At 32.1% G+C, this 15,521-nt stretch overlaps 1 protein-coding gene across 1 annotated transcript in view; it reads right to left on the minus strand.

The window, feature by feature from the left end:
* The window catches only part of LOC150105436 (uncharacterized), a 199,337-nt gene that overhangs the window by 64,731 nt on the left and 119,085 nt on the right, over positions 1-15,521 (minus strand). Inside the window, exons 10-11 of the mRNA XM_090393960.1 lie at positions 10,455-10,646; positions 4,882-5,048 (exon numbers count right to left, since the gene is read on the minus strand). Coding sequence (XP_090250086.1) covers positions 4,882-5,048; positions 10,455-10,646 — 359 coding nt within the window. The remainder of the gene's footprint in view (positions 1-4,881; positions 5,049-10,454; positions 10,647-15,521) is intronic.

The raw sequence follows: 15,521 nt of genomic DNA on the forward strand, positions 1-15,521 counted from the left end.
CGCTTTTAGTCTTTACTAAGCATGAAAAGCAGATGGGATCTGTGCAACTTCAATAAAAATTCCTTGTAAAATTAAATAAAATTTCTGGCTTATACTATTATTAATGTTCTCAATGCTACTATGATTAAAAAATTGACATAACCAAATTTTAGCATGGGAGAAGAAAGATCACATTCAATTTCCAGAGTTGGCCAAACTAACTGAACATTTCCCATATACTGTAGACTCAGCAATTAAAACATTGTTAAAAAAAGAATGAAATACTTTGAAGACAAGAACCAAACCTTGGAGTCTCAGTAGCAAACTCTGAAGAAGACATGATTCAGCAACATGTTGAACACAGAAAGTTAAAGCAGTCCTGAAAAGATGAAAGCATACCAAACATTCCTAGCAAATAAGTTGGCTGATGCCCTAAAAAATACAAAGAAAAATGTAAGAGAGTTGAACTATGTGTAAAAGCAGCTAAACAAGTCATGGAAAGACTTCAGGAAGAATATAGAAGACAAATATCAGGAAGGTGGCAAACATTTCTGGAGACTATTGAAAAAAGCTTAGAAAATGAAGGAAAGAGTACTATAAAAGAAATCAAAGATGATAAAGGTGATGACATGAAAACTGAAGCAAAGCATATCCTAGATGCCTCGAGTAATTACTTTGAAAGAGTGTTAAATGAAATGAGAAGTGAGAGAACTATAGTAGAAAATTTTCAAGAGAAATGCAAACAGGAATACATGGGTACAAAAGCCATCGAAAATTTGAAATGTGAAAAAGCAGCTGGAGCAGATGATAATCGACCAGAAATGCTCACATATGGAAGTATAAAAGTTTTGCAGTGGCTACACTGCATAATTCAGAGGGCCTGGACAGAAAGTCGAATTGCAGATAATTGGAGTAGAGCTCTCATAATACCCATCTATTAAAAAAGGAATAAATTTGAATGCGAGAATTAGAGTGATTTCTCTATTAAGCGTTCAAGGTAAGGTTTACAAGCATACTTGAAAAGAGGCTGAGAAAAATTAAGGAAGAGAAACCAGGAGAAAAACAAGCTGGGCTCAGGCCAAATAGAGATTATCATTATCAGATTTTCACTTTAAGACAAACAATTGAGAAATCGTGGGAATATGACAAGGATCTGTCTTCAGAGGCTGCTTTATGGATGATCTTTATTAAAGTTTTCCATTCATCTTCTATATCTTCACTGATTTGGACTTCTTGTAGGTAATCTGTTAAGTGTAATTGATATAGAATTCTAATGCTTTCTTCTTGTAATAGATATACTGTATACTTGTTCTATTTCTTGTTTTTTTGTATTTACTACCTTTCTCCATTTTGCTAGTATTTCTATTTTAGAGACTACTAGGTAATGATCTGAAAAAATTTCACTTCCTCTGTAAAAATGTTCATCTCTTGCTCGTGGAGCTAGTTTCTGATTAGTAAATATAATCAATTATAGATCTTGCTCTGCTGCCATTCTAAGTATATTTATTTATATTCTTTTTTTTGAAAAAAAATATTGGTTATTTTAAAATTATTGAAAATACAGAAGTCTAATAGTTCTTGGCCATTGTTATTCATGCAAATTTCTCTATATTTTCCTAAGACATTTGGGATTGGATTATTTCCAATTCTAGCATTAAGTTCTCCTGCTATTAATATATAGTCATTTTTATTACAGGTATTATTTGTGGAAAAATTCTCATGTTACTCCTCATGAAACTATTACTTTTACGGCTATTTTAGCCTGTTTTTGTTTAGGAGTGTCCCTTATTTTAAATACATTGGCTTTTTTACTCAAGAAAATTTTCAGGGCATTATAAGTGTTTAAAGGAAAATATAGCAGAATTAATGAGGAAGAAAATTTTGTACATACTTTGTTTAGATGCTAGGATGACTTCATTTTCCATATTTCTGCTGTAGGCTGTTAAAAGAGTCCCCCCCCCCCTTTTAACAGCCTACAGTAAGTAAAAAAAAAATTCTATAACTCAGATGCTTGAACTGAAATATTCATTGGACTGAAACAAGGGAAAATGGCCAATAAGGATAAAGGTAACCAATTAGGAATCTTGGACATTTTAAAAGTAGCCACATGAAATGTGCAAAGCATAACAACAAAGGAATTAGAATTAGTAAAACAACTAAAATCTAAAAATATTAATATAACCATGATAACAGAATTTTTCTACCAGTTTGTTTATCTGGGATTTTTCATCCTGCAAGCAGGCAAACCGGCCCCGTGAACACACAGGGATACAGCCAGGAATGCTTATAGGCATAGGGGTGACCATCCTATCCTCATACTTTGGTTACGAAATCCAAGCATGCTTGGAAGGTGCCTTAAAGGTCTGTTAAAGCCATTGAGATAGATAGATGATAACAGAAACAAAAAAAGAAATTAAAGGGATCAAAAAATTAGAGGGTTTTACTAAGCTATGTTGAGTGGACCAACATATCAGCACGTCTAGTGGTGGGCCCATTTTAGTCAATAATAAATGGAAAAATAGAATATGAAAGTACAATTTTGTAAATGATTGAATCACAACAGTTAAATTAAAAACAAATAGAAGCTACTTAAATATCATAGGAGTATATGCCTGTGAAGAAGGTATAGGAAAGAAAATTCTGAACAGTTTTATGAGGAACTACAAAATCAGTTAATGTAATAAAAATTATTACTTTTATGGCTAAAATAGTAAGATAACCAGCCTTAACACAAAACCCCCAACCTGAAAGACCAGGGTGGCTCTCTTAGTCTAGTCGCTACCTCTAAAAAAAAACCCTCCAAATAAAAAAAAGACTAAAATAGCTTTAAATAACATACTATATGAAGATATAGTATGTTATTAAATAAATGAAAAGAAAATAAAAAAATAAAAAGATGACTAAAACTAAAATTTTTATTTATCATTTATTAGACACACACACGTCTAATAAATGTTATAATGGCAAAAGTTTCATTAAAAATTCATTTAAAACTATGAAAATAGTTTTAAATGAATATAAAAAATTCAGCTGCATTCTGAATGGAGAGCCTATAGAACAAGTAAAATATTTCAGCTATTTAGGCACAGTTTTTAGTGAAGATGGCAAGCTACATCTGGAAATAGACAACATAATAAGCAAAGCTGATATGGTGGGGCCAACTGAATAAATTTATATGGAATAAGAGAAAAATAAGAGCCTGTGTAGCTCAGTGGATGTGGCGTTTGCACACCATGCGCTTGGCCACACGAAGGAAGACTTGGTTTCGAGTCTAGTCGGCGACTAGAGGAAATTTTTCTAAGCCTTTTTTCGACCGGTTCCCGAGTTAGTCGATCTCTGGCACGGACAAGCAGGTTATTCCTCCCGGAAACTCGGGTTTTTCGTCCTGTAAACTCAAGAAAATCGACCATAGAACCCACATTATTTCAGACATTAAATATATTGTGTTAGGGTTAGGGACCACGAGATGGCGGCACATTTGAGCCGTCTCTCTTCACTGTGTACCGCTTAATTAGTGATAGCCTTGGGCCATCTATCTCTGATTGGTACCAGTGGAGATTGAACTGCCAACTCAGTCTCCAAAAGTTAGATAGGGCTAAATGGCCTCGCCTACTCCCCGTATACGGGAATAAAAAAGGCGTTAGCTGATTTTTTTTTTTTTTTTAAGAGAAAAATTAGCCAAAACACTATACTAGTAGACAGCATTTAAACCAGTTTTAAGTTATGAATCAGAGAATTGGGTTAGAAATAATGCACTTGATCAAATATTAGAGACCAGAGATACGAGAGTTCTTAGAAAAATTTAGCAGTCTGAACAGATGACATCAATGGCAGAATCATATTTAAAAAATGAACGCATTTTTTAAATATGAATTTATCATATTTAAAAATAATTTATCATGAAATCATATTGTCATGCTATAGTTTGTTTATAATGAAAAATTTCTCATGGCACTACATATTCTGCATTTGTAAGAGGCTTGGATAAAATATGCTGTGCATCTATCCAGAACAAAACAGCTTCCTGACAGTACATTAAATTGTAGATGTATTATGCTCAATCCTGCACCTTACTGAGCAGAGACCGAGTGCACTTGCATATTAGCTATAAACTAGAATTAATTATGCTGTAAGGATGTGAAAAGTGTGACTGAATCTAAATGTCATCAGTTCAACAGAATCATTTAACTAAATGGAGCTGTTTATGTTTATAATTATGAACAACCAAAAAATATATATAATATGACATACAAACATACACCTTTTCCACCTCTCAAAATTTTTAATGTTGTTCAAATTTAACATTTTTCTTTAAAAAAGTTTAAAATTTGAAAGTGGATTAAAAAATGGAAAAAAAGGAATAAACTATCAACTGTATACAAACAAATGCATTTTTGAATTTTTTGGGAGAAATGGTCATTAAGAAACAATTTTAAATAACAGAAATAGTATTGAAGAATTTAGAGAGAAAAAAAGTCTATTTGATGTCAATGTAATAAAATGATTTTTCCAAAAATACTAAACCTATGTAAGAACCTCTAACATTTTAAATCCCTTCTGCATAACAACTGATATTCTTAATTGTAAGCATTTGATCAGTGATTTTATTTTAATGTCTTTATTAAAAAATAGGAAGTGAAGAGAGATTAAAAAAAGAGTAATATGAGAACAAAGTGATGTCTACTGTTTATCTAAAGAGGGGAGGGCCTTCAGCTACCCAAAGGAAATTATGAAAATAAAAAATATCAACTAACTAACAAATATGAGCACAGAGAACTAACAGGAAATCATTTAATAACTAAACTTGACAGCCTTCCAAAGGCAACTATGATTTAAATTTTAAAATATACTGCAATTTAATTCAGTTTATAAAACAGGATAATTACTGACTTATAAACCCACCATACTGATGAAGTTAAACGGGGCAGTATCATATCAAGCTGATCCTGGCAACCAATGAGTAAAGGGAATACAGGTGTCTCATTTACTTCTAGTCCTTCAGAACTACTCTGGTAGCCTTCTGATGAGGATGGAGGACTTGAAGATGGCAGTGTGGAAATGGAAAGCAACTATAATAATGATGTAACAATCAATTGTTAGTACAAGAAAAAAGTTTGTCAGCAGTAAATATTATCAGATAGAATCAAATAGAAATGCATTTCTTTTCCTATGGAAATGGAGGAAAATGTTAGTAAAAATATAATTATATGAATCAATAAGTAAGCAAAAGAATTAACATTCACTCCCAAAAATGGGTTGCTATCAAAGTAAATCCCATAAAGTTAATTATCAAAAATAAAACATATGATTTTAATTCCCAAAATTACCATTACTGTTATTGAAAAATATGATTAAACTTGGCAGTTTAATATGCAAATATAAATGTGAAGTTATCAAAAACAACTAATATGTGTAATTAATTTAATAGGCTTTTATTGTGTGAAACTTTTATGTACCAGTACCCCTGATGATGTAAGTCTTACGGCTTATAAGCACACCTTTTGGCAATTTCTATAGGTAAAGATGACCTCGCCACTGCTTCTGCCTGGTATCTCCACTTCTGGGCCTGGCTCCCACTGAAGAGACCTCAATAAAAGTCGAAATTAGTCTGGGTAGTGGCCCTTCCCTTAATGCATAGCATTATACATATCCGCAAGGAGATGTGTTTTGCATTATGGGAGATACCGAGATAGGAGTGATGTTGGCTTTATCCACCTTTGCTACGAGTTGCCCGGTGTTGTACTACCTTACTCCAGTCCTGAAGATATTTTCAGATGCAAACTTTGTTTGCTCACACTTGGATAAAGGATTAAACTAAATTTATTATTATTGACTTATGAAACTTGGCAGGTTTTAACTGCTTATTTTTTATTAAACTCTTTATTTACATAAGAATGTGGTCTCAATACCAAAAACTTCCCACATTAGCAGTTTAATAATTTATTCTAAATGATGACAAAAACTAACAGTACTTTTCTGTATTTATACTTTTTATTTTTTGTTATTTTTTGGAAGAACATAAAAAGGTAATAGGAAGAGAATTGAGAAGAAACATTTCCCAGTAATATATTGCAGACTATCCCCCTTTCCCACCAACATCATACAGTAACAAGTGTTTCTTAAACTAATGTTCATAGATAAAAAAAATAATAAAATAAAAAAATAAAAATAATAATAAAAAGGGGGGGGGCTATCACATGAAATTTCATATTAGCAAGTTTAGATGGTATGCGTGCAGTATCTTCCCACAAAAGAGTTAGAGTTCTTTAATTCCATGGAGTTTTCACATAAAACACCTTCAATAACTATCTCTGATCCAGAGATAGTTGTTGAAAGCTGGCTCCTACTAATGAGATCTCAAAGGTCAAAACCAGTCTAGGTAATAGCCCTTCCCATAATGCACAGCATCATGCACATTTGAAAGGTGTGCTTTTGCATTATGGGATACTATGCAAATTGGTTTGAAGTCAACTGCCTTTAAGCTGCTTGCTTATACTTGGTTCAGTTGCCTAGACACAAATGACATTCATAAAAGACCATATCACCCAAAATTAACAGTAGTAGCATTAAATTCAAATGATATACAAAAATGTGAGGGTGCCGCATTTCCTTTGCACATTCACAAAACATGAAATGAAGATCTTGGAATTTAACACACACACACACACGCACACACACACACACACATAAAGAGAGAGAGATCATTGCAGTGCAACATGGAAATAATCAAGCATGAGCTCAAATAGTTTACAGGAGTTCTGGTTATAATAGAATGCTAAATAAAGACCTGCAGAGCATTGGTTTCTTCATAAAGTAAACATGAACTATGCTAATTAACAACACAGATTATAGTTGTGTCAAAAGCATAATTACTAGTGAGGCACCTGAAGTCCACAAATGTAGAGCTTTCTGCTATAGTGTATAATCCCAATTGTGAAATTTGGCAGCAGAAGGATTGATCTGGGGCTGTTTCTCCAGAAAAACTTTTTTTTTTCTCAAGATTTTTTTTGTTTCTCAAGATCTCCAGAAAAACTGGAGATCTTTGGCTCTGTTGCTAAGAATGGTGAAGGATGTGCAACAATTCAGGATAATACAATTTTTCTAGACTATGGAAGAGTTACAGAACAAATCTGTCTCTTACCAATGTATAATGCTGTACTGTAGGTACTACTACTACAACGAGATTTGAGAAAAATTACACACACAAAAAAAACTTGAATTATGGATTCTGTTTATTCCATAATGAAAACTTTCAGGCTCTTCTGTGATAATCACTGTTAAACACTGACTGGAGTTCATTTAAAAATAAAATACAACTCTTTGACACAGGATTGCTTTGGTATTGAATGAGAGCTTTTGTCTTCTTAAGGTTTCTGCCTAATGAGACCAATAGTTTGAAACAGTTGTCAGGCTGTTTAAAATTTAATCAAACAATACAGTAATGAAAGACAAATATATAAGCACCTGGGCAGCACTCATATTTTTTTTTTTTTTAAGTACATAAAATATTACTACAAATTTCTTCATTCTGCAATTTGGCCGAAGCACTGAATATTCAGCTAAAGCATACGGGATTTGGTATCAGTATTAGCATTTATTAACATTAACAAAGTACAATGTAGTACATCTAGCACAATACAATGAGATAAAATATAGATAAGTAATAGTAATTAAGTAAATACTATATTACATATATTAATTTCAAATGAGGCCAAATGCACAAAAAACAAATCTGCAATATAAGATGATAAAATATACAAGGTAGGATTTACAATAATAAATATAATTACAAGTATGTAACCAGTAAGGTGATTACCATACTGGTTACTATAAGAATAAATAAAGATGGGGTAGGTATTGTTTATATATCTATAATTATTAGATTTACATAGCTTATTATATACATAATTATTATTAGAATTAAATTGTATAAACAAATGTTTTGACCGAAAAAAAAAAAAGAAAAAAAAAAGAAAGAAGAAATACATTCATTAAAAGAAATTTTTTTCTTTTTTACCAATTTTAATGTGTATCTCCCTCTCCCCCACGAAAAAAAACAAAAAACATTTGTTTATAAAATTTAATTCAGTATTCTTTGGCCTCATTTCAAACTAAATATTCGATATTCATTTATTCAGCTAAATCATAGTTCAGCATATCCCTAATATAGAGGCTGTTGACTTCATATCAATTACCTCCGTATTCCACAATGCAATATCATTATGGGAATTGTAACTTGCTTCCATCTTTATTTGATTGTTTAGTTGAGCATTTAATGTATCGAGATTCTGAATTTGCACTGTCAAGAAAAAATTCTCAATCTTTTGATTTCTTTCGCATATTTAATTTTTATCTGCTTATTTTTCTGAACTTTATAAATTAAGAATGTTTCAAAGTTAAAATAAAAACAGAAACCTACTTCTTAATAGCATTAACATATTCATATCCGCCACATGTTACACTTAGTTTCTCTCTCTCTCTCTCTCTCGCACACATAAATTAGCTTAATTTTGTTGATTCTGAATTTAAATACAAGAAAATTATGAAGCCAGCAGAATTCTCTAAATAAACCGAGTAATAGCAGACGTAATAAATTCAGTATGAAAATCAGCAATAAAAAGACGAAGGCAAATGAATACTTAGTTGTTTTGGTCAATACATTTTTGGAATAAGATTTGAGAACAGAAAAGAGCCTCTCCTTTTCCCAAACAATTCCTAAAGCCGAATTGGGCATCAATGATGGTGTCTTCACATTTTCTGTATATTCTTTTTTGAATAATTTTCAGAAACATTTTGAGAACATGACTCATTAGGCTGATCATTGTATAGTCATTACAAGTTTTCACATTTGCTTTTTTTTAGGTAGCATGATGAAGTTCAACTGTAACCAGTCTTGAAGGATTATGCCTGTATCGTAGATCTTATTAAATAGCTTTACTAATATATTAATGTTGTCACCTTCTAATAACCTTATTATTTCTGATATTCTATCTGGGCCTAAGACCTTACCATTTTTAGCTGAATTCAGTGCACATTCTACCTCTGATCTTAGAATGCATGGACCTTCTATCTGTTCATAAGTATTTTCTGGGTTCTGTCTGTTTGAGTTATTTTAAGATCATCTCCAAACCAAGAACTGTAAAATCTTATATTTATCCAACATCAGAAGAGACAAAAGAATTCAAGTTAGGCCATGAAAATTCTTGTCTGTTAATATTTGAATTGTTTCCAGCTAGTTGTCATTACCTGTGTATCATAACATACTCTGAAGATGCTGGCTTAAATTCCAACAAAATATCAGCTAGTTAATATTTATTTTGGGTGTTATTTAATCCAACGAAGTTCCTTTTCACCTACATAAGTGTAGTTTTGATGATTACCAAACCACACTAATCCTCACCCGTATGTTCTATTCCATAACAAATTTTTGTTGAAATGTTTAAGTGGTACATGTGCAGCTGCACAGAATATATCTTAAATCATTTAGACCATTGCACTTGGATAAGTTCTTGCTGTTCTTGGATATTAGTTCTATAAACACCAAATAGCTGGAAACACGTGCTTTTCAGAAATGTAAATACGAAAAAATACGATCAAGCTACTAAAAACCTATATCCATGATATTAATTACAAAGGATAGCACATGCATGATCATTTGCTCATTCAAATGTTATGTGAAGGGGAAAATTGATATTTGGGACTTCCACAATTAAGTAAATCATTTTTTTTTTTTTTTTTTTTTTGTTCCGGTTTGTTGTTTTATAGTTTGACTAAGAGTTAGATAATCCAAAAACAATGTGCTAAAGACATGGAACCTTTTGAGCCTCTTTAGGGTTGCAATCTCACAAAAGATGATGAGTCCTCTACCGCCAAAAGACATTCACAAACATCAAAGTCCACACCGGGATTTAAATGCCTGACCTACAGCTTCGAAAAAAGCAGAAGTGCTATCTACAAAGCCAGACAAAGACATCATGGATGCTTTGTTAAAAAGTTAACGTGCTAATTCACTTGTGAAAGTGCAGATGGCAAGTTCAAATATAGTTCCAATAAATATAGCTTTTACACAAGATATTTTGGCATCATTTTCTGAAGTATATCCTCATAAGATTTACTACACATAATTAAACATGAAAAATAAATGTAATGCTCATACAAAATTTATCTAACCCTTAGCCTATTCTTATTACTAATGCAAGACAGGACAACCTTTTGTGGATAGGATTCACATTATTAAAAAAACAGATGAATTACACTAAATAATAAAAAAAAAAATTCATTTCATATAGTTGATGCCATTGTTAAGTTAATGTTCAGCAAACCTTGAATATAGTCATGTGAATACTGTTAGAGACTAAGACAGCCTGAAAGCTGCTGGACTGTACCTTCAAAATTATTAATAAAATAAGCAGAATATTTTAAAATCAAAACAGCTTTGCATAATTTAAATCTGACAGTTATAGCAGATTATTCACCTGATTTTTGATCAATTTTATTTTCTTTTGTTTCAGCCTCTTTGCTAAACTAGGTTTCCCTCTGCTACTAAGAGAAGCATTTGCCAACTTTAAGCATCGACTTACTGATCTTGTAGAATAATGATGAAAGGAAGACTCTATGATTATCTCACGTTGGACTAAAGGCTCAGCAAAAGATACTTTACGCTGTTGCTATTAAACGAAAGGCATCTTAATATGAATATCCACATATCAAATAAAAGTATTGATTCACTGAGAAAAACTAATTATTCACAAAATTCAAAATAAAATGTATTTGAGAGAGAATGATAATATCAAGAATAGGAACTTGTTAAATTTTACAAAATCTTTTTGTTTTGTCAACACTTAAAAGTTTGAAGATTCTTAATTGCAATCATGAAGGTAAACGTTTATTTAATAAATACAATTTCAGCATAAGCAATGTACAAATATACATTAATAATATGAATAATCTTTCACAAAGTGAATTGCACCAATTAACACCTAATAAATATGAGCTTCAAAAATGCTTTTGAGTCTTGGAAGTGGCTATTAGCATGGAAGAGATATACTGTAAAAATAGATGTGATTTTCATGTCACAAAATGAGGCCTTGCTTCTGATATTAGACTGCTGCACAAGCAAATGACCTTGTTAGACTGTTTGAAATAATGGAATACAAGGTTATAATCAAGATAAGACATTGAAACCAATGACGACATTGTGTTATTCTAGAAGGACATGAGAAGTGAGACCTGATTTTTCTTTGCAACTATGTGCAATTTAACTGAGATGTTCACTTTCATAGATTTCAAAACTTATAGTCTGATTGATGTAAGTTTTGCCATGGGAACTGGAGAGTTTATAGATACTTCTTATTTTTTCAAGGATATTTTTGTCAAGGAACAGTAGTGTGCACTCCATAGGAGTGCACACTACTGTGCACTTAGAGGCGTGAACAGATGGCATCAATGGCAATATCATATTAAAAACGAGGATATTAGGAAAGAGCTTGACATTGTCGGCATCCAGGAATGCGTTAGCAGACCTAATCTCAGGTGGTATGGTCACTTAAATAGAATGGGCGAGGAAAGATTAGCAAAACAAGTGTTCTCTGCCAGGTTGGCAGGAAAACGACCCAGAGGAAGACCAGGATATAGGTGGATTGATATGGTACAATGTGCCTTAGATGATAGAAATATAAGATCTGATAATGTTGGAGTCTTGACAAGTAACAGACTGATTTGGAGGAAAATTGTAGATAGGAAGTTAGTAATGATGTAAATTTTTCATGTAGTACTATCATATCCTGTACGCCCCTTGAGGGTACATGTCAGGAATTTGATGATGATATTTTAAACATAAAACAGAACACATTTGATATTTTTTTAAATATTCACAGTATATTTAGTAATTAAGTAATATTTTTAAGATAGAAATAATGACTTTTAACTTGAATTTTGAAGAATATGACAATCCTTTTTTTTTTTTGGACATTTTTATGGGCTAGTGCTCAAAATATTGTTAATGCATTAACTTACCCTGCCAACAAGTTGCAGACTATGAATGCTTTGAGTTCTGAATGGTTTATTCAGAATCAGCCATTAATGATGTCAATCGACAGAGTTAACGAAGGCTAGTGATTGGTGAAAGCCTGTTCATTGAAAGCGGCAGTTTTGCCACAGCAACTGCGGGTCTCTCAACTGGTTACCCCCAACTCCCCATGTATAAAACGACCCCCAATTTTTGGTGTAAAAATTTTAGAAAAAAGTATCGCCTTATACACGGAAAAATACGGTAACTCAAAAGTTTCAGGTACTTCACCGTCTTCAGATTGACGAGCTCTGGAGAAAACACCTAGGCAAGAAATCTATATTTAAAACAACTTATGTGGTGACAACACTTCGAGTTCCAATTCCAAGATTAAAACATACATAAATGCTAGTTAAAAAAGGAAGGTCAACTTCCTTTTTTAAATTCAGAATTTTGTAATCTGAACCTTGTAAGCAAACAATTTTAATTCGCTTTCCAAAGAAAATAATAAAGAATACAAATATCTTCCAAATATTCCAGTTTTGAATTACAAAGCACTGCTTTCTTTTCATCAAAATAATACAACTTAGGAATTCAACTTTCTAAATTCTAATTAATTCTGTTCTTTATTTTACATTCTTATTCAGCTTAGAAAAAGGAGTCATGCTGGGTTGCTCATTCTCAAATTTATTTATCGAACATGAATCTCGAAGAAATATGCAAATCCATAGCTGAAAAACCAGGTCTACAAATAAATGGCACAAATTTCAACTACATCAAATATGCAGACTATATTAATATTCGTGTAGAAACTAAAGAACTGGAAAAAATTAATTAAAATTTTAAATGAAGAATGCAAAACTTTTAGAATAAAAATCCATCTAAGCAAAACTAAAACAATGAAAGTAGGAAGAGATGAGGAAAAATTTTCAAAAACAGAAAATCACATACTTGAACAAGTAAAGCAATTTAGATATCTTGGCAGTCTCATTATTCACAATCTCGACAACACAAACAGTAAAATACAGAACAAATGATCAACTAATATGAATAAATTAAATAAAATATGAAAAATTAACAGCATTTCAAAAAGCTTCAAACTAAAACTATAAACTATTATTATACCTACAGCAACGTATGGAGCCAAGACTTGGACACTCAATCAGAAAGAAATACAGAAAATCAGAGCACTTGAAATGAAATGCTTAAGAAAAATAAATAAGGCTCATTGGTCAGAAAAAAAAATTAGCAAGTCAAACACAAATTAAACTATAGAAAAAAAAATAATAATAGAAGATAATAGATAATAATAAAATATCATAGCTTTAATTCTTAAACAGCAATTATGAATGCTTTGACACCTCCAGAGAATGTCCTTTCAAAGATTAGCAAATATAGTCTTGAATGAAATCATTGGAGGAGGAAGATCAAGTGGTAGATCAAAAAGAACAGCTTTGGAGATATGACAGAAATGACCAGAGATAGAACCAGATGGCAAAGATTTTCACATAAGGGACTCAACCCATCATCTGATGGATAAGAAAGAAGAAATAAAGTACAGAGAGATTCCAATCTAATAGACTATGGCAGTGTTTCTCAACCTGTGGTCCACGACGATGAGACAGGTGGTCTGCAGGAAGATTTAAATTAAATAAATAAATACATATTTTTTAATTATCCAAACAAAACAAATTAAAATTGAATAAGCAAAAATTATTGAAATAAAATGGATACTTAAAAAACCAACAAATAGCAGCAGAATGATGAGTAATAAAAGAGGGGTGAAGTGAACAACAATATGGCTTTAATGCTTCTGCCTTCCCTTGCTGTTCTGTCAGAAATGAAGTAAACATGTGTTATCCACATTACAACCAATTATTTGTTGTTTATTGATTTTTATTATTGAAGGTTTTCCTCCTTCAATCAAAGCTCAGTATATCTTCAGAAGTGCTAAGTGATACTTGGACAAAGTGTGTCATGAGTTAACCCCAGTATTCATATTTTTTTCGGAAATGTTTTTTAATAATGGAAAAGTGGCTTAGAACTAGGCCTTTGAAAAGAAGAACAAATGAAACAGGTGATGCTAACCCTAATTGTGATACACGTGTTGTAACAGCAAGTAAATCTGATACTATTAAAGTAGAAGAAACAAGCAGTTCAAATTAAAAATACAGTAGGAAATATAACAATCCATATTTGGAATTCGGGTTTACTTGGAGATAAAGTGAGCAGAAACCTCAATCTGTTTTGTGTTATGAAGATTTGTCGAACAAGTGCATGAAACCTGCGAAACTCTGAAGGCATTTAGAAACTATAGATTGTGATGTGAAAAATAAGCCAATTGAATTTTTTCGGCGATGCTTAGGAACATAAAATCATGTGAAAGATATAGTTTCAGCCATGGGTTCGATTAATAGCAATGCACTGGAAGCATCCTATCTCTTAAGTTTGCACACAGCGAAAACAGGGAAACCTTATTCTATCAGAGAAAATTTGCTACTTCCAGCTATAAAAGATGTGGGAGAAACTATGTTTGGCAACAAGTTATGTTTATTTGATTCCTCTTTCAAATGACACTGTCGATTGTAGAATTAATGATATGGCAGGTGACGTATAATCTCAGTTATTAATCGAAAGAGTTAAGAAGAGCCCTTATTATGCGTTACAAATAGACGACACTACTGATGTTACAAATGATGTGCAGTTAATATGCTAAGTAAGATATGCGCATGATAACAACATTCATGACGATATTCTGTTTCGTAGAACTTTGTCACCTCGAACAACTGGAGAAGAAATATTTCACACTATCAATAATTACATAATTCCCTTTGTATTAATGGAGAAAATGTATGGGCTTCTGTTCGGATGGAGCTTGCGCCCTTACAGGCAGGCATAGTGAGATTGTTCCTAAGGTCAAGAAAGTAGCTCCAGATATGAATTGAGTGCATTGTTTCATACATAGGGAAGCATTAGCCTCCAAAGGAATGCCACCAGAATTTAAACCTGTGCTATACAACACTGTAAAACTAGTTAATTTTATTAATGCTCGACTGTTAAATAACAGGTTATTTTTAGTACTCTGCAATGAAATGGGCAGTGAATATATACAACTTTTGCTTCATTCTGAAATTCGCTGACTTTCCAGGGGCAAAGTACCAACAAGGTTATTTCAATTAAGGACAATTTTTTATTGTTTGTAAATGTACGTACTTCTGATTTTGCATCACTCCTTGTTGACGAAGCATGGTTATCAACATTGTCCTATCTTTCAGACATTTTTTCGAAATTAAATGAACTAAATCCCTCCCTTCATGGAAATTCTTTAACTGTTCTTGATGCCTAAGACAAAATAAAGGCATTCGAGAAAAAACTGGTGTTATGGATTAGTTCTCTAAAAGATATGCACCTTTTCCAACATTCGAATCCTTTTTAGTGGAAAATGATATTTTTGTTGATTCTGAGTTCTTGGAAAGGGTTTCTCACCACCTCGAAACACTGAAATAGAATTTTGAAACATATTTTCTGAATAACT

This window comes from Typopeltis vanoorti, chromosome 6 (genome assembly GCF_054136105.1).
Source record: "Typopeltis vanoorti isolate ZY-2024b chromosome 6, IOZ_Tvanoo_1.0, whole genome shotgun sequence".
Taxonomy (NCBI): Eukaryota; Metazoa; Arthropoda; class Arachnida; order Uropygi; family Thelyphonidae; genus Typopeltis; species Typopeltis vanoorti.